Source organism: Cetorhinus maximus, chromosome 2 (assembly GCF_964194155.1).
Source record: "Cetorhinus maximus chromosome 2, sCetMax3.hap1.1, whole genome shotgun sequence".
NCBI lineage: Eukaryota > Metazoa > Chordata > Chondrichthyes > Lamniformes > Cetorhinidae > Cetorhinus > Cetorhinus maximus.
In genome coordinates this window covers 218152853-218171246 of record NC_135880.1, presented here as the reverse complement: position 1 = coordinate 218171246, position 18394 = coordinate 218152853, and the positions used below count along the sequence as shown (strand labels likewise).

General features: G+C 43.7%; 1 protein-coding gene across 1 annotated transcript in view; it reads left to right on the top strand.

Annotated features, from left to right (window-relative positions):
• The window catches only part of LOC144670226 (NF-kappa-B inhibitor delta-like), a 111190-nt gene that overhangs the window by 43893 nt on the left and 48903 nt on the right, over nt 1–18394 (top strand). Inside the window, exon 3 of the mRNA XM_078532716.1 lies at nt 18024–18066. Within this exon, the coding sequence (XP_078388842.1) occupies nt 18024–18066 (43 nt within the window). The remainder of the gene's footprint in view (nt 1–18023; nt 18067–18394) is intronic.

Sequence of the window (18394 nt, the reverse complement as noted above, 5' to 3'; positions counted from 1 at the left end):
AACGGGAGGCAAGAAATTATATGAGGAAGCCCCAGGTATATATCCCACCAGAGGTAGCAACCATAATAAATGAAAAGTAGTGAAACTCACAATATTTTTAAACATTGCAATCTAGAAAGAATGTACAGGATTACAGGGAGAAGGCGGGAGAATGGAACTAGCTGAGTTGCTCATTCAGAGAGCTAGTACAGACACGATGGGCCAAATAGCCTCCTCCTGTGCCATATCAATTCCGTGATTATGTGTGATATTTTGTACAAATGCTCTGGTATGGACATTTCAGTTTCCCTTTCTTCAAATGTTAATTATTCTTGCTTGGCACATGGACAAGCCCAAGAAAATAATTACAAGAATCAGTAATTGGTACATTTGGATCATTTGAGTTTATTGTTAATGGGTGAGCAATTTGATGACAGATTAAAATCAGTCTTGTCATAACACAGCATCAATCTGGTGTGCCGGTGGGGCGTGCCAATTATCAGGAACTGGAAGAACTATTTCTCCCCCTTTCGCAATCTTACCTCCCGCCCTCATTTGTGTTGTGTTGGCTCCATTGTACCAGTTGCAGTTGATACAACATGAGTGTGGTCTGGCCAACATTAGTTCCATCCATGAGTACGTTCCCTCTTCCTGGGGTCAGTACATTCATGCACGTGAACTAAACTGACTGTGTAAGCAGCTGAGGGAAGCATTATATGCTGAGCACCCAGTTCTGTTTGAAACTCACAGTGCCCACTGATTACATCTAAAAAAAACAAAGACTTGCAATAATAGAACATTTTTCATGATCTCTTCACGCCCCAAAGCACTTACAGCCAGTGAAGTACTTTGGAAGTGGAAATCAAATAGCCAAGTGGTGAAGAATCAAACACTGGAGCTTAGACTTTTTTTTCACTTACAAGCTTTTATTTACAGAGACACGCTTTGCATATTATGTGCCTCCAACCAATAAGCCCTTATTCAGTCTGCTCCTTTATATATGACAGGTAAGTCTCCAATTAATACCCATGATCTGAATGCAATTAACACCCAATCGATACACAATAACAGCCACTGTTATAAAGCAGGAAATTGGAAAGTCAATATGCACAAAGCAATGTCCCACAAACAGAAATATCGTAATGGCCAGGTAATCTGTTTTATCGATAATGATTGAGAAATAAATATTGACCAGGGCACCGGGGAGAACACACCTGCTCCTCTTTGGAATATTGTGGGACCTTGTTCATCCACCTGAGCGGGTAGTTTAACATCTCATCTGAAAGATGGCACCTCTGATAGTGCATTGCTTTCTCAGTGCTGTGCTGGAGTGTCAGCCTTGATTTTGTGCTCAAGTCTTCACAGTCGGACTTGAAATTTCAGCTGTCTAACTCCATCTGTGTAAGCTCACAGGCCTTATATTGTTCAATGGCACTGCAAGTTTCAGAGAAAACTAAAACCTGGCAAATATAGCAATGTTGGTACTGTTTAAATGCTGTGTCATTTCCCAAAATACATTTCAGCCTCACCTATTTTTTTTTAAGTGCTGCTGCTGCTGGATTTAATAGTTCTCAGCAAGGCCACTAGATGGAGTTTGTACTCTCCTGAAATTTTTCCCATTGAGGAGGGGGAAAGAGAGGTTTCTAGCATTGAGTTCCACCAGGAAAATTCTCAAGGTTGGGCATGGAAGAGTTGACCAGGAGGACTTTTATATGCCGTAGTTGCCGGTTGCAAAGCAGCCTTGGCAGAAATTTGTGACCAGCTCTCATACATAGAACAGGGGGGAATGCCCTTCCTTGGATGTGGAGACCAGGGCTGCACACAGGGCTCACGATGTGGTCTCACCAAGCCCCTGTACAGTTGTGGTAGGATTTGCTTGTTGTTGTGCCCCAGTCCCCTTGCAGTTGGGGGTGGTGGAGGCGGATGGCGTTTGTGGGTGGCAGAGCTGATGAGTGGACAGTGGGGTGCTAGCTTCCTGCCTTCCCTATGAGTACAGCCAAATCCCTTTGACTTCACCATTTACAAGTCTCACACCTTTTAAAAATTATTCCACTTTTCTATTCTTACACCCGAAGTGAATAACCTCACTTCCCCACATTATGTTCCATTTTCCACTTTGTTGCCCACATACTTCATCTGTCTATATCTCTCTGCAGCCTCTTTGTGTCCTCCTCACAGCTTACATTCTCACCTAGCTTTGTATCATCGACAAACTTAGCTACATTACTCTCGGTCTCTTCACCTAAGACATTAATATAAATTGTAAACAGCTAGGGCCCCAGCACTGATCCTTGAAGCATTTCACTAATCATAGCCTGCCACCTTGAAAATGCCCTAATTATCCCTACTCTCCCCTTCCTGTCCATTAACTAAACCTCTATCCATGTAATATACTACCTGCAACTCCATGAGGCCTTATCTTGTGCATTCATCTTTTGCGTGGCATCTTATCACATGCCTTTTGGAAATCTGAGTATACTACATCTACTGGTCTTTATATATTCACCCCACTAGTTCCATCCCCAAAAACTAAAATACATTTCTCAAACGCCATTTCCTTTATCATAAAACCATGTTGACTTTGTCTGACCATATTACAATTTTTGAAGTGCATTGCTAAGATTTCCTTAATCACAGGTTCTCTCATTTTACTGACAATTGATGTCAGGCTGACTAACCTATAGTTCCCTGTTTTCCCTCCCCCTCCCCAACCCCACCAACTTCCCCAACCCCCCCTCTCCAAACACCACCCCCTCTCCCCCCACTGCACCTCACCCCACCTCCGCCTTTCTTGAATACATTTGCTGATTTCCAATCCACTGGAACTGCTATAGAATCTAGTGAAGTTTGGAAAATCAAAGCCAGTACATTCGCTATCTCTGCAGCCCGCTTTTTCAGAACCCTAGGGTGTAGGCCATCAGGTCCTGGGGTTTGTTGGATTTTAGTCCCTGAAATTTCTCTCATGTTTTTTCTTACCTGAAGGTCCTCACTCTTATTAGCCCCATGGTTACCCTCCATTTCTGATGCGTCATTTGCGTCTTCTGCTGTGAAGGCAGACATAAAGTAATATTTCAATGATAACTTGTAGGTGTGGCAAAGAGTAGGATGATACCAATTTACTGCAACAAGACATAGATCGGATTTAGTTCAGTAGATAAGTAGTAGTACATGGGCTTTAGTTCAGCAAGATGTGAGGTGATGCATTTTGGCAGAGGGGGTAGGGGGAGCCAATACAAATTCAATAACACAAATATGGGCCAGGATTTTCCGGCTCCATCGTGGGCAGTACCCATCGCAGGCAGTACCCATCGCAGGCAGTACCCATCGTGGGCAGTACCCATCGTGGGCAGTACCCATCGTGGGCAGTACCCATCGCGGGCAGTACCCATCATGGGCAGTACCCGACCCAGGCAGTACCCGTCGTGTGCAGTACCCATCGCAGGCAGTATCCATCGCAGGCAGTACCCATCGCAGGCAGTACCAATCGCAGTCAGTACCCGTCGTGTGCAGTACCCATCGCAGGCAGTACCCATCATGGGCAGTACCCATCGCAGGCAGTACCCATCGTGGGCAGTACCCATCGCAGGCAGTACCCATCGTGGGCAGTACCCATCGCAGGTAGAACCCATCGTGGGCAGTACCCATCGAAGGCAGTCCCCGTCGTGTGCAGTACCCATCATGGGCAGTACCCATTGTGGGCAGTACCCATCGTGGGCAGTACCCATCGTGGGCAGTACCCATCATGGGCAGTACCCATCATGGGCAGTACCCATCATGGGCAGTACCCGTCGTGGGCAGTACCCATCGTGGGCAGTACCCATTGCGGGCAGTACCCATCACGGGCAATACCCATCGTGGGCAATACCCATCACAGGCAGTACCCATCGTGGGCAGTACCCGTCATGGGCAATACCCATCACGGGCAATACCCATCACGGGCAGTACCCGTCATGTGCAGTACCCATCGCGGGCTGTACCCATCATGGGTGAGGCGGCGCCCCAGCCAGAAGTTCATTGATTTGCGGCGGGACTGGAAGATCCTGGCAGCAGGCGGGTGCAGAAAATCCTGCCCAGGATGTGTACACAGGGACAGAAGGACCTTGGAGCCCATGTGCACAGATCCTTGAAGTGGAAGTTCAAATTGAAAGAGTAGTCAGCAAAGCATTTGGTATCTTAGGCATCGTAAACAGAGGCATTGAGTAGAAACGTAAGGAAGTTATGTTGAATCTTTTTAAAGCTTCAGTTAGGCCACAACTAAAGTATTGCATCCAGTTCTGGTCACTGCACTTTAAGAAGGTTGTGACGGCCCTTGACAGGGTGTAGAGGCAATTTTTTGGGATGATCCAGGGATAAGGGATTTTGGCTACAAGGTTAGGTTGGAGAAGTTGACATTCTCCTTAGAGCAAAGGCAGTTGAGGGGGAAATTATTAGAGGTGTTCAAGATTATGACAGATTTAGGTGAGGTGGACAAAGAAAAGCTGTTCTCATTAGCTGATGGTACAAGAACTAGGGGGCACAAATTTAAGGTTTTGGGCAAGAGACACTGGGGGAATAAGAGGAAGAACCTTTTTGCAGAGCGAGTAGTAAATGACCTGGAGCTCTCTGCCTTGGAGGGTGGTGGAAGCGGAGATGATGAATGATGTCAATAGGAAATTGGATGAGCTCTTGAGGGAAATAAGCTCGTAGGGTTACGGGAATAGAGCGGGGAAATGAGACTGACCGGATTGCTCTACAGAGACGACATAGGCTTGATGGGCCGAGTGGCCTCCTTTTGAGCCGTAATGATTCTAAGACCATAACAATACGGAACAGAAGTAGGTCATTCAGTCTATCATGTCTATGCGAGCTCTGGAGTTCACCCATTCTTTTTTCTTGAGGAAAATGGGAAAATGTTACTTCTATGTTAGAGTGAAAGATTAAATAATAATTAAGATAAAGGTCACATTTTGTACCTGAAGCATGAATTCCATTTTTGGGTTGTGTTTGAACTCTACTATAATGAAGATGGAATCAGAATTGATTCTGCTTCAGTCCATTTGCAGCACCTGTAGATATTAACATTTACCGAGCCACCTTAGCCACATATCGTACAGCACTAATTCTAGACTCTACTTTCATAGATTATTTGCATTTTGTCACCTAGAAAAATAGAATCTAGGATCAACTCAGTTGTTACAATATGGGTGTTTACAATCAGCTTAAATGTTATATTTAATCTTTTTACCAATGCAAACCAACTTATTACATTTATTTATTTGTGAATGGCCCAATCATTATTTTCTGAAAGAATGCAAACAAAACTTCAAGGAAAAATGGAAACGGAGCTAGACGGAAGTATTCAGGAAGGTGCAATTTATCGTTTGAGGTTTTGATGTGTATTTATAGCTATGATGTTGCATATGGAACAAACCAGTAGTTTTGCTTATCTGAAGGTATCTATTCCATGACCCAGGTTTATACAACGATGTAGGACCATGAATAGGCCACTCAGCTCCTCAAGCTTATTCTGCCATTCAATTAGATCATGGCTGCTTTGTATCTTAACTATATTTATCTACCTTAGCTTTTCATTAGATAAGGTTATGAAGGGACATGGAGTTATCAATCTCAACCTTGGAATTTTCAATTGACCTCTAGCCTCAATAGCCTTTTTTGCGGGGGAGAGTTCCACTTTTCCACCATCCTTTTGTGTGAAGAAGTGTTCTTGATTTCACCCATGAATGATGGAGTTCCAAGTTTAAGGTAATGTCCCCCACCTTTCCCCACACCCCACCCCAACACCTCCCCAGCCCCACTCCCCAACCCCTCTCTACCACTGACCTTTGTTCTGTACTCCTGCACAGAGGAAACAATTTCCCTACATTAATCGTTTAATGACCTTAAACACTTCAATTAGTTAATCCCTTAATCTTCTGTGCTCAAAACCTATTCTATGCAATCTGTTCTCATAATGTAACCCTTCCAACCCTGGCACCATTCTGAACTACTCATCTCAGTAACACAAATCACAGCCAGTTGAAGGTTTCACAATCATAGCTTCCTTCTGCCTATGTATGTCATTCTTTAATGATGGAAAAGAATATTCTGAAGAGGAACACCAATCTGCAGAGTGCAGCGGCTACAAAGGGAAGCAATGAATCTCTGGAGTGACTGCAAAATCCACAGAGCAAATGCCTGAGCAGCAATTAAGGTGCTGATTAATTAATTAATTAAAGTATATAAACATATAATGGGCAGGAAAAGACCAGATGGCCCATTAAGTCTGCCCCACGATCATGATGGTGATGCAATCATGTCTAGATACTTACCACTAACATTACCCCTTGCTCCCCCCATCGCTGCCATGTACTCTCATGGTAGAGGCAAAAAAACAGAAAAAACCCATGCTAAAAAGGAGAGAAACAACCTTGAAAATTCGTCTCCAACCCTGCCCCCACACCACCTTGCCCCCCACCCCCACCACCCCAACACTGCGTTCCCATCCATAGAGCATGCATTTGTTCTCTGTTAATCCCGACCCTCTATATGATGCGATCTCTGTCCCAGTCAGGAACCGGTCCAGTTCTCTCTTGAAGGCAGATAGTCAGTGCCCACTACGCGAGTCGACGATGCATTCCAAAAACGTGTTAACCTCTGGGAAAAGTTAAACCGCTCAACATCCAGTCTATTTGTATTTCTCCATGGATTCGCATCCTTGATCCTGCCCAATTTTCAAATTGGAAAAATCTACCATTAGGCTCCATCCTTTTCATCAGTTTACAAACTTCTGTCAGGTCGCTTCTTCTTCTACAGGATGAACTATTCTGCTCAGTGCTACAGTTCAGAGTTTCATACTAAATAAATAATTGGTTTTTTTGATCTACAAAACTGTAAACAAAAAAGCTGTTGTTTCTATTATCAGGTGCCACCACAATTTCAATCCTTTCCTTTTTACCTCTCAACCTGGAGAGAGAAATGTGGGTTTGACAGACATCGACCACTGTCCAAGACCTACCCTTGGCCTGACCGTCACTAGCAAACCACCGCCAAGCACAATCCCTGCTGAATTCTGAACTTCCTTAAGGATTCGGATTGCCTTTGTTCTTTTGATTTCCCCAAACTGAACAATTGGGTCTTGGGCCTTTCTGTCTTACATGTCCATATTTTCGTGCCCATATGTAGCAAGACCTGGACAATATCCAGTGTTGGGCTGATAAATGGCAAGCAACATTCATGCCACACAAGTGCCAGGCAATGGCCATCTCCAATAAGAGAGAATCTAACCATCACTCATTGACATTCAATGGTATTACAATCACTGAATTCCCCACTATCACATTCCTGGGGTTGCCATTGACCAGAAACTGAACAGGACTAGCCATATAAATACTGTGGCTACAAGAACAAGCCAGAGGCTGGTAATTGTGCCAAGAGTAACCCACCTCCTGATTCCCAAACCATCTACAAGCCACAAGTCAGGAGTGTGATTTAATACTCTCCACTTGCCTGGATGAGTGCAGCTCCAACAACACTCAGAAAGCTTGACACTATCCAGGACAAAGCAGCCCCGCTTGATTGGCACCCCATCCGTTATCTTCAACATTCACTCCCTCCACCACCCACACACAATGGCAGCAGTATGTACCATCTACACGATGCACTGCAGCAACTCACCAAGGCTCCTTCCAGGCCTGTGACCACTACCATCTAGAAGGACAAGGGCAGCAGATACGTGGGAACACCACCACCTGCAAGTTCCCCTCCAAGCCACACACCATCCTGACTTGGAAATATATCGCCGTTCCTTCACTGTTGCTGGGTCAAAGTCCTGGAACTCCCTCCCTAACAGCACGGTGGGTGTACCTACACCTCACAGGATGGTATTTTACGGCTCCATCGTGGCGGGTCTGGGCTGTGAAATGTGCCGAGCCATTCAAAAGCTCATTGACTTTGGCGGGACCGTAAAATCCCGCCGGCATAAAATTTCACCCATGGACCGCTGCAGTTCAAGAAAGTGGCTCCCCACCACCGTCTCGGGGGCAATTAGGGATGGGCAATAAATGCTGACCTAGCCAGGGACTCCCACATCCCATGAATGAATAAAAAACATTATTATAACTTTATAAATTATTTCCAAGTCTCATACAATCAAAATTGAACAGAATCTGTGCATATTTATCCCGGTGTAATGATGTTTGTGGAACAATGCAACTTGTGTCCTTTAAACCACAAAATATGTTCATGTGATATCATTGAGGACACTTGCGAATTTAAACAGCACAGCACATGTGTTTGTAATAGCTGAAACAGGTCAGGATATTGACTTAATCTATGTTTCCAGCTGTATTGACCCTAAGCTCTGGAACTCATTCCTAAAGCTCTCCACCTCCCTACTTTTCTCTCCTCCCTGACCACTCTCCTTCAAACCTATGGGCTGGATTTTCCTGACCTCTTGGAGATATGGTTGGAGGCAGAGGGGCCAGGGAAATAGGGTGGAGCCGCAGCAGGATGGTTCCCTGATGCATTCCCACAGCTGGGGGAAGTTTCCCAGAGGCGGCGGGAGGAACTGGGACATCATCTTGAACTACAGAGATGGGCAGCCAACCAAGAAGATTAAGACTCTGACTTGGGGTGATTTTGCGGTTTTGCCAGCATTTTGTTGCCGGCAGAGTGGCCCCTTGCCTGATCTCACAATGACGGGACCATGGACAGGAAAGGCCACACCCGTGGCCCCAAATGATTCCTCCGGTGGAGTTCCGTCTCCACTTCGAGAGGCCTACAGACTTTGGCCCTCATCACTTTTGATTTTTAAGGACACCTCATGGGCGCCTACAAGTCGTGTTGCCTTCATGATCCCTGACTTCTCCCAGTCGGCCTACTAATTGGGCGTGAAGCATCAGGAGCCCACCAGTTGGCGTAATAAGTACAGAGGCAACCAATTCGGTGAGTCTCCTCTGGGAAGATTGCACCAACAGGTGCTCTGTGGGCAAATGCGTGCTCGGGACTCCCATTTGGTTCAGGTGTTAGGCTCCAAATGTCCGCAGTAAAATCCAGGCTACCTCTTTGATCAAGCGTTTGGTTACCTGCCCTGATGACTCCTTTTGGTGTCGAAAAATGTTTTAATTGGTATCGCCCCTGTTAAGTGCCTTGCGACAAGATGCTACATCAAACGCACTTAATAAATACAAATCGTTTTTGTTGTAAACATGAAGGCAACTGTTCCAATCAGGGCTGACACATTGGATCAGTGGCGTCAGTCACTTCCATACATGGTGTGAACATCTTGTGTTTCACAGCAGTTGACTCACACCTTCCTGTTGCTGTGGTAACATTACAGAGAGGTAGCACACACACGATGGCCAAACGGCCTCCTTCTGCGCTGTGACCATTCTATGATTCAATAATTCCAGATACTTTCCACACTCCCAGTATAAACATCTATCTCAATATCTCACCAGTTCACCTACGCCCCCTTTGAAGTCATGCCAACTAAATTTAAGATATTCAAATGGGGTAATGATTTTCTTAAAATAGTTCACACAGGTATTTAATGTGAACATGTCAACCAATATAAGTATTAATTTTGTAGCATCTTTAAGGTGATGAGGTGAAATTCAGATTGATGAGCAATACAATGCATTAGTAGAGGTATTAGAAGAATTGACCGAATATATCATTCAAACAATGGATTTTGAGAAGGCTTTTAAATGGGGGGGGATAAACTGCACAGCGAAGAGGTTTATGAAGGAGGTTTCAGAGGCCACAACTCAGGCAGGTGTAGACTTCATTGAATGGAAAGGGGTGGGGGGTCGTTGGTGAGGGAGGTCACAGGCGGTTAGACAGATGACTGTAGAGTACGGGAGGGATTTGGCACATGAAGAGGCTGTACAGGTGGGATGGGTCACAGCTCTGGAAGGATTTATTAAGAAGGATAAGGATCCAGTGCCTTCCAATGCAGACAGTAGTATCAAATTGAAATAAAAAGCATACAATTCTGCAAAGATGAGTGGCAGAAGACTGGGCAGAATATTAAGAACAACAAAGAATGACTAAAAGATTAATGAGGATGGAAAAATGAGAGTACAAGAGAAAGCTAGCAAGGAATGTAAAGACAGATAAGAAGAGTTTCTATAGATACTTAAAAAGGAAAAAGTAAGTAAAGTGAGCTTTGGTCCTCTAGAGAGAGTTAAGGGAATTAATAATGGAAAATACGGAAATGGTGGATGAACTGAACAGACATTTTGCATCTGTCTTCTGCAGAGGATAGAAATAATATTCCAGAAAATAATTGTGAATCAAGAGGTTAAAGAGAGGGAGGAGCTTAAAACAATTACAATCACCAGGGAAAGGGCACTGAGAAAATTATTAGAACTAAAACTTGACAAGTCCCCAGGTCCTGATGGACTTCATCCTAGGGCCTTAAAAGAAGTGGCTGCTTAGATAATAGATGCATTGGTTTTAATTTCCCAAAATTCCCTGTATTCTGGAAAGGTCCCACCAGATTGGAAAGTAGCAAATGTGACTCCTCTATTCAAGAAAGAAGGGAGACAAAAAGCAGGAAACTACAGGCCAGTTAGCTTAACATGTCAATAGGGGCAATTCTAGAATCCATTACTAAGGAGGTTATAGCAGGGCACTTAGAAAATCTCAATGCAATCAGGCAGAGTCAACACGGTTTTGTGAAAGGGAAATCTTGCTTGACTAACTTACTGGAGTTCTTTGAGGAAGTAACAAGCGATATGAATAGAGGGGAACCCGTGAATGTGCTGTAATTAGATTTCCAGAAGGTATTTGACAAGGTTCCAAATCAAAGGTTGCTGTGCAAAACAAAACCTCGTGGTGTAGAGGGTAACGTAATAGCATGGGTGGAAGATTGGCTAGCTAACAGGAGACAGAATAGGCATGAATGGGTTAGTTTAAGGTTGGCAAGATATGACGAGTGGAGTGGCTAAGAAATTAGTTCTGAGGCCTCAACTATTTACACTTTATTTTAATAACTTGAGTGAAGGGACCGAATGCATGGTTGTTAAATTTGCTGATGACATAAATATAGGTAGGAAAGTAAGTTGTGAAGGGGACATAACAAGTAATGGGATATAGGTAGCTTGAGTGGGTGGGCAAAAAATTGACAGATGGAGTACAATGTAGGATAATGTGAACTTGTCCACTTTGACAGGAAGAATAGAAAAGCAGCATGTTACTTGAATGGAGACAGATTGCAGAACTCAGACGTACAGAGGGATCTGGGTGTCCCGGTACATGAATCACCAAAAGTTAGTGTGCAGGTACAGCAAGTGATTGGGAAGGCAAATAGAATGTTGTTATTGATTTCAAGGGGAATGGAATATAAAAGTAAGGATGTTTTTATTGCAGTTTTACAGGGCATTGGTGAGACCACATCTGGAGTACTGAGTACAGTTTTGACCTTTTTTAAGAAAGGGTATGAATGCATTAGAAACAGTTCAGAAGGGGCTCACTTGACTGATATTGGGATTGGGAAAGGTTGGACAGGCTGGACCTGTATCTATTGGAGTTTAGAAGAATGAGAAGTGAAACATATGGATTCTGAGAAGACTTGACAGGGTGAATGCTGAAAGGATGTTTCCTCTTGTGGGAGAGAGAAGAACTAGGGGACACAATTTTAAAAATAAGGGGTCTGCCATTTAAGACAAAGATGAGGAGAATTTTTTTTCTCTCAGAGGGTCATTAGTCTGTGGAATTCTCTTCACCACGCAGCAATGGAGGCTGGGTCATTGAATATTTTTAAGGCAGAAGTAGATAGATTCTTGACTAACAAGGGAGTCAAAGGCTATTGTGGATAGGCAGGAATGTGGAGTTGAGGCCACAACCAGATCAGCCATTATCTTATTGAATAGTGGAGCAGGCTTGAGGGGCTGAATGGCCTACTCCTGCTCCTCATTTGTATGTTTGTATGTAAGCTCAAAACAGTGGAAGTCAATGACTGATGGGTGGGTGGTACTTAGTGAAGGACAGGATGCAGGCAATGAAGTTTTGGGCAAGTTATTGTTTGTTTGGAATGGGCTTCCAGAGGCTGATGGAAAGAGCATTGGAAACATCTAGCCTTTAAGTGACAGAGGTGCGGTTAGGGTTTCAGCAGTGACGGGAGACGTAGGTGAAGAGACAGGTAATACTTCGAGGTGGAAATATAAAGCCTTAGCAATGGAATCTGAGCTGAGGGTCAAACAAGGCACTGAGTAAGGGCGCTGTTAATTCTGCTGACTGAGCAAGAGGAAGGCAAATGGAGTTGGTGGGGGAGCTCGAAAGGTAGAGCTTTGAGGAGGAACCAAATAGAAATGCTTCTGTTTCTCAAATGTTCGGCGGGCAGAAGTTCTGAATTATTCACAATTTGACATCAGAAAGTCTGACAACACAGAGGTGTATGCAGAATTGAGGCTGGCTGTGGGCACCATCACCATTTATATGGGAAACGATTCCTGGCCTTCTGGGAATCCCACTGGAGAACTGCACTCAAAACGAACACAGGTCAGTGTGTATGTTGACTTACTGCACCACTCTACCCCTAACCAAAAGCCGTTTTAAGACTTATTTTACTGGGCAGCTGTTGACCTGTACATGCATGACCCCCAGACCTGTCAGTAGTACCCACAAGTAGAAATGACCTGATTCTGCTGCCGAAAGTGGAGACCTGCCCCTCCCTAAAGTCTTCCGAGCCACAATGAAAATATTAATCTCCCGCTGTGACCTGCTAAACATACATGAATTAAAATAGTGAAATACCACAAGGGTGCTGATGCACGGAACCAGTTCAGTGCCACATCTCCATGTGGTCCTCTCTCCTTGTGTGTCATGACATGCATGGAGTTCTGTATTCACCAGTTTGTTGTACATTTTATATAGCTGATTTACCTCAGAGCAATGCAGAGATGACACTAGTTCTCCGTCTACAACAGGTTTATTTGCAATGCTTTAAAATATCTATTCAATTATAAGATGTCCCCATACATGTCCAGAGCTCAGCTTAGGTTTTTATTCAGTCCTTCTCTGGAAGTTTCTGTTTGCTTTAGCTCTCAAAGGCCCCACCTAGGCTTAAGCAATCAAGCATAGATCAATTACCAGACTAACTAAATCAATCAGGGATCAATTAAACCATTGAACACTACACATGGAGTCAGCTAACATGAAGGCTGCAACCAAATGATAGTATAAACTGCTGGACGGAGGTACAAGTAAGTCATTTTGGTCTCACTCTCCTGAGATCTGGGTTAAATGAATAAACATCTTTAAAGGCAAAAGTCTTCATAAGAAATGCAAACCCACTTACAAAAGTAAGTATTGGAGCCCTTTAGCAAAGTAGAGAACTGTGCATTGAGTTGTAATTGACTCTTAAGAAAAGCAGAGGTATTTGTCATAACAGACTTGTAATCCTCAATATTGGATCTTGCAAAGGAAGAACAAAATATAGATCCAGGCATACGAGCAGAGGAACAAGAGGAGGCCAAGCAGTTCCTCTTGCCTCTTCTGCCATTGCCAAGCAATTTGCTAACACTTCTCCTGTGGGAACAAACAGATGTTAGCAGACACTAAACTACCTGAAATATAATATTTATACATATATTTTAAAGGGCAGAAAGAATTGTGAAATAAAAACAGAAAATGCTGGAAATACTCAGTGGGTCTGGCAGCATCTGTGGCGAAACCGAGTTAACATTACATGTCTGACCTTTCATCAGAACTGGAAATGTAATAGGTTTTGAGTGAATTTTCCCACGTCTGATGAAAGGTCACAGATCTGAAACGTTAACTGTTTCTCTCTCCACAGACACTCAGATTTCCAGAATTTTCTGTTTTTATTTCAGATTTTCAGCATACACAATACTTCAATTGATAAAAAGAATTGTGGTTTACAGTGCATTAACCTATCAGACAACTTTTGATGCCCTAGACCTAATCCCTCATATTGGTTTATTATTTTCACAGCAGACTTGGATTTAAACACTGTAATAATGAGTCTAGAGAGAAGAATAAAAGGAATTAGACTCAAGAATAGTTAAATTAATTTTCTTCTAACCCCCATGACAGATGGATTAGTGCAGGGGAATAGCCACACTAGTATAAGGAGATCCAGCTCTGTAAGTGTACCATGGTAATGAAGCCTGCAGCTTGCTAACTTCATAAATATAGCACTGGTGCACATGAACTGGTCTGTCCTATAATCAGATTCAGCGTAGAATAAGAAGTGAGACTTAAGTTTATTATATTGCCCTTTGAATTATTAAATGTCCCTAAAATCTCAAATGTTTAGTGATTTTGTTTTTTGTTTGCAATCCCAGAGCACAAAGAGAGGTACCTCAAGTATAGTCAAATGATTGAGAAGAGTTCTTGAAACTGTCACATTGCAAGTTATAGAGCCACAAGGTGTGCCTGCTGAAATGCAAATTAGAAAACTTTTGTACCCGCCAGTAAATGGGTACAGAACACCTAAATGCAAATTAATTAGCTCTGCTTGTTTATTTTTCTTTATTATGTGTTACATTAATTGTGTACTTGTCTGACTCTGTTTGTTTGCTGTACAGTTGCCCCTGTTTTATCACCACCGCAAGCAATTACAATGAGTAATTTGTCAATGGCTTAACGTCCCATGGAGCTGGTTGTCAGAACGCACAATAAATTTGGCTTCACTGCAAACCTTCGAGAGGCAGGTGGATGAGTTCCAGAGTGTAGAAAACATATGAGTTATGGAAGATGGGGAAGGGTTCATCTTAATTAGAGATATCACGTTTTGTTTTTTACATTCATTTACGGGATGTGGGCTTCGCTGGCTGGGCCAGCATTTATTGCCCATCCCTAGTTGCCCTTGAGAAGGTGGTGGTGAGCTGCCTTCTTGAGCCACTGCACTCCATGTGGTGTAGGGACACCCACAGTGCTGTTAGGAAGGGAGTTCCAGGATTTTGACCCAGCGACCATGAAGAAGCGGCGATATATTTCCAAATCAGGATGGTGAATGACTTGCAGGTGGTGGTGTTCCTTCACTCTCCTGGAGTTAGCTGATTGCCTTTGCAGGAATTCTTCAGAGTCTTTTTCCTGAAATTAGCCTTTAAACAAAATTTTAAAACCTATTTATCAAAGACTTCCATTGCATTACATCCTCTTGAACCCCTAACAATTTCTTCGTACGTGCATTTATTTTTGTTAACCTATCCAACAGTTGACGGTGTGCATCCGACCATTTAATTTTAGAGACTTTTCTTTCTCTCCAACATTAGTTTCAAGCCAGTGAGGTCAATCTGTAACCTTTTCTCATTCACACTTTTCATAGAGTGTACATTATCTCACAATGGACAATAACCTGCATAACATTCAATGAGCATGTTTTCTTCAGTATGCTCATTGTACGGAATCTCACTTAAGATATCTGACAACCAGAATCCCACATCCCCATTGCCTCCACAAGAACCAGTGTTTCAACCACTAGAGTGCTTTTAAAATCCTTTTTATTTAAGAGGAATTTGAATAGAAGGATCAAAATTTTAAAATTGTGATCTTGGGGCCAGATGTAGGTCAGTGAGCACAGGGGTGATGATAAGCAAACCTTGGAACCGTGCAGTTTAGATTGGAGGGAACAAAGTTTTAGACAAGCTATGGAAGGTGGAAGATGGGGGACCAGCCAGCAAAGTATTGGAATATTTGAGCCTGGAGGTAGTAAAAGCATGGATAAAAGTTTCATCAGATTATAAACTTGAGGCAAGGACAGAGACGAGCTGTGTCCAGAGGTAATTGTGATGGAGAGTATGCAAGATCAGAAGCCCAGCTCAGAGTCAAATAGGAAGCTGAGGTCGAAGAATTTGTGGGGACCAAAAACCATGACTTTCTCTTCCCATTTGTTTGATTGAATTTAAATTACACCTCATTCAGCACTGCAGACTACCAACATGAAGTAGAGGGGTCGAGAGATATAGTGATGAGACAGAGCAGGGTGTTGTCCATGTACATAGAGAACCTGATTTTTATGTCATATATAGCTCCAAGTAAATTGTAACACTGGCTCTAACTCCAATTTTGCATTACAAACTTTAGTGCTGGTGTGTACAAACTCTACGATTGCAGTGTTAATCTTAGGGCAGAATCATCCCAGATTTGCACTAAGCGCAGTACCGGCCAGGAAAAAGAATGATTTACCTGCCAGCCGCAATGGCGGCTTTTCACCCTGTATCATCCCAATCCTGCCTCAATAATCAGGCATTCCTGGGAAACATGCCGCTTCGCTAGCGGGCTGCCTCTGATTTGCCCCCCACGCCGTCACCCCGCCACTTCCTCATGTCGGGCACCATATGTAACGTGCAGCCACACACACGCACGTCTTAGTGCTTCCGCTCCAGGACTGCTGCACAGAAGATATTGCCCTGAAAGCAAGAAGACCACAGCTCCCAATTCAGTGACACATCCCTGGGACACCTCCTGGACAGCCTTGGAGCCTGCTGTGATGTCTTCTACCCCCCGCTCTGGCCGCAGGAGCCCCATCTGTATCACCACTCCGGCTTGCGAGGTGGTCAGAGGTGGTCAGTGCCAATGCTGCACACAAGTGGTCAGCCACCCTGTGAAGAAAATGGATGAATGAACTCATCTGTACCGCCAGGGTAAGGCAACCAGCTCATCACTATAAACTCACACACTCAAAAGCCCACCACACCTTTACTGGCATCTCACTCACTGCCAGCTTAAGGGATGTCACCACTCACTGTCTCAAATAAACCCTCACATCTCCACCTGGCCTCATCTCCTCTGGAGACCGCCTCCTCAGCCCCCACACTCCTGAGGTCACTTGCACAGATCAACATGCATCCCCACACACATCCTGGGATTACCCCCCTTCCCCAGTGCAGCCCCCACCCTGCCTGAGGCCACTTCTCTCCTTCCCCAAGCAAGCCCCATCCCTGCAGCCATTGAAAAGACACCCCCACGTTATGGCTGGACTGGTAGGTAAAGACCTGCCAATGAGACCCCCTAAAAGTGATGTGGTGCTGTCTGCAAAGCCTGGCGCTGATGACTGCGCAATGCTGCCTGAAGCAAGGTAGGCAAACAAACCTCAAAGTGCAGCTCACCAAGTGTACGTCGCTTATGTTCGGCTGTGAAACACGTTGGCGTGCAATCACACTGACGTGCTCGGATGATCCAGCGTTAGGGGATGATTCTGACGAGCTGGGCTTATATTGATATGCAGACGTATTACGATGAGGTTCCTGACATGCACTGGTGGGAAATGCGGCCCACTCTTGATGGGCAGAGTGGACAATTGCAAACTGGTTTCATGATTTTTGGCCTTCTCGCCCTATTGCCCATTCTCACCGTCAAACGCACCCACCGCCAACAGGCACGGAAAATTCCTCCCTTAGTTACAGTTAATAAAGAATGTTTACCAGGAGTAGCTCAGTTTGTGTGTCAAAGGCCACTGTTTTGTTTAAAATTTCGAAAAATAAAAATCATGACAGTTATTGGCCCTATTAATAATTCAGCTCGCAGAACATTACAGAACTTCACACACACAACATTTTTTAAAAATTCATTCCTGGGATGTGTGCAATGCTGGCTGGGCCAGCATTTATTGCCCATCCCCAATTGCCCTTGAGAAGGTGGTGGTGCGCTGCCTTCTTGAACCGCTGCAGTCCATGTGGTGTAGGTTCACCCACAGTGCTGTTAGGGAGGGAGTTCCAGGATTTTGACCCAGCGACAGTGAAGGAACGGCCGATATATTTCCAAATCAGGATGATGAGTGACTTGGAGAGGAACTTTGCAGGAGGCTGTGTTCCTATGCATTTGCTGCTCTTGCCCTTCTAGGTGGTAGAACACACGAAAGAACCACAGAATATACTTTTAATGCTGATCATGATTTAATTATATGAAAAGGAATGAAACTAACTCTGATCATTTAAATTATACTATTTTGCTTATGCACATATTAGTTTGAATGAATTGCAGGTGGAAAATGTACAAAACACACTTACCAACTCAAAATAACCTGTACTTCACTGCAGAAAACAATACATGTAATGATTTTTCTAACTTGAGTTTTTTTTTATGTTAAGCAGATGGTTTTGCCACACCTTTCGATGGCATGTTATTCACAAATAGGTAAGATCTATCATACCCTGTACTTAATAACTGAATAAACAGCATAATCTTATCAAGGAATTGACACATCACAGGCTGAACAATAGTGTGAAAGAGCTTTTTACTGGTTAAATTACTCACGTACAGTTATTCATTTGTAAACTGTAACTGTGTTCAAATGATTTTCTGTTTATAATTGACGTTGCTTTTATCAGCTAACCAAAATCTCTTGTGCCAGCTGCCATTCTGTTTATTTTCATACTATTGTGTTAAGTGCCAAGTCCTTCCACAGAATGTCGCCATTGTTTTTTTTATGATCAATCGCCTTTCCAGAATGACAGACAGGGAA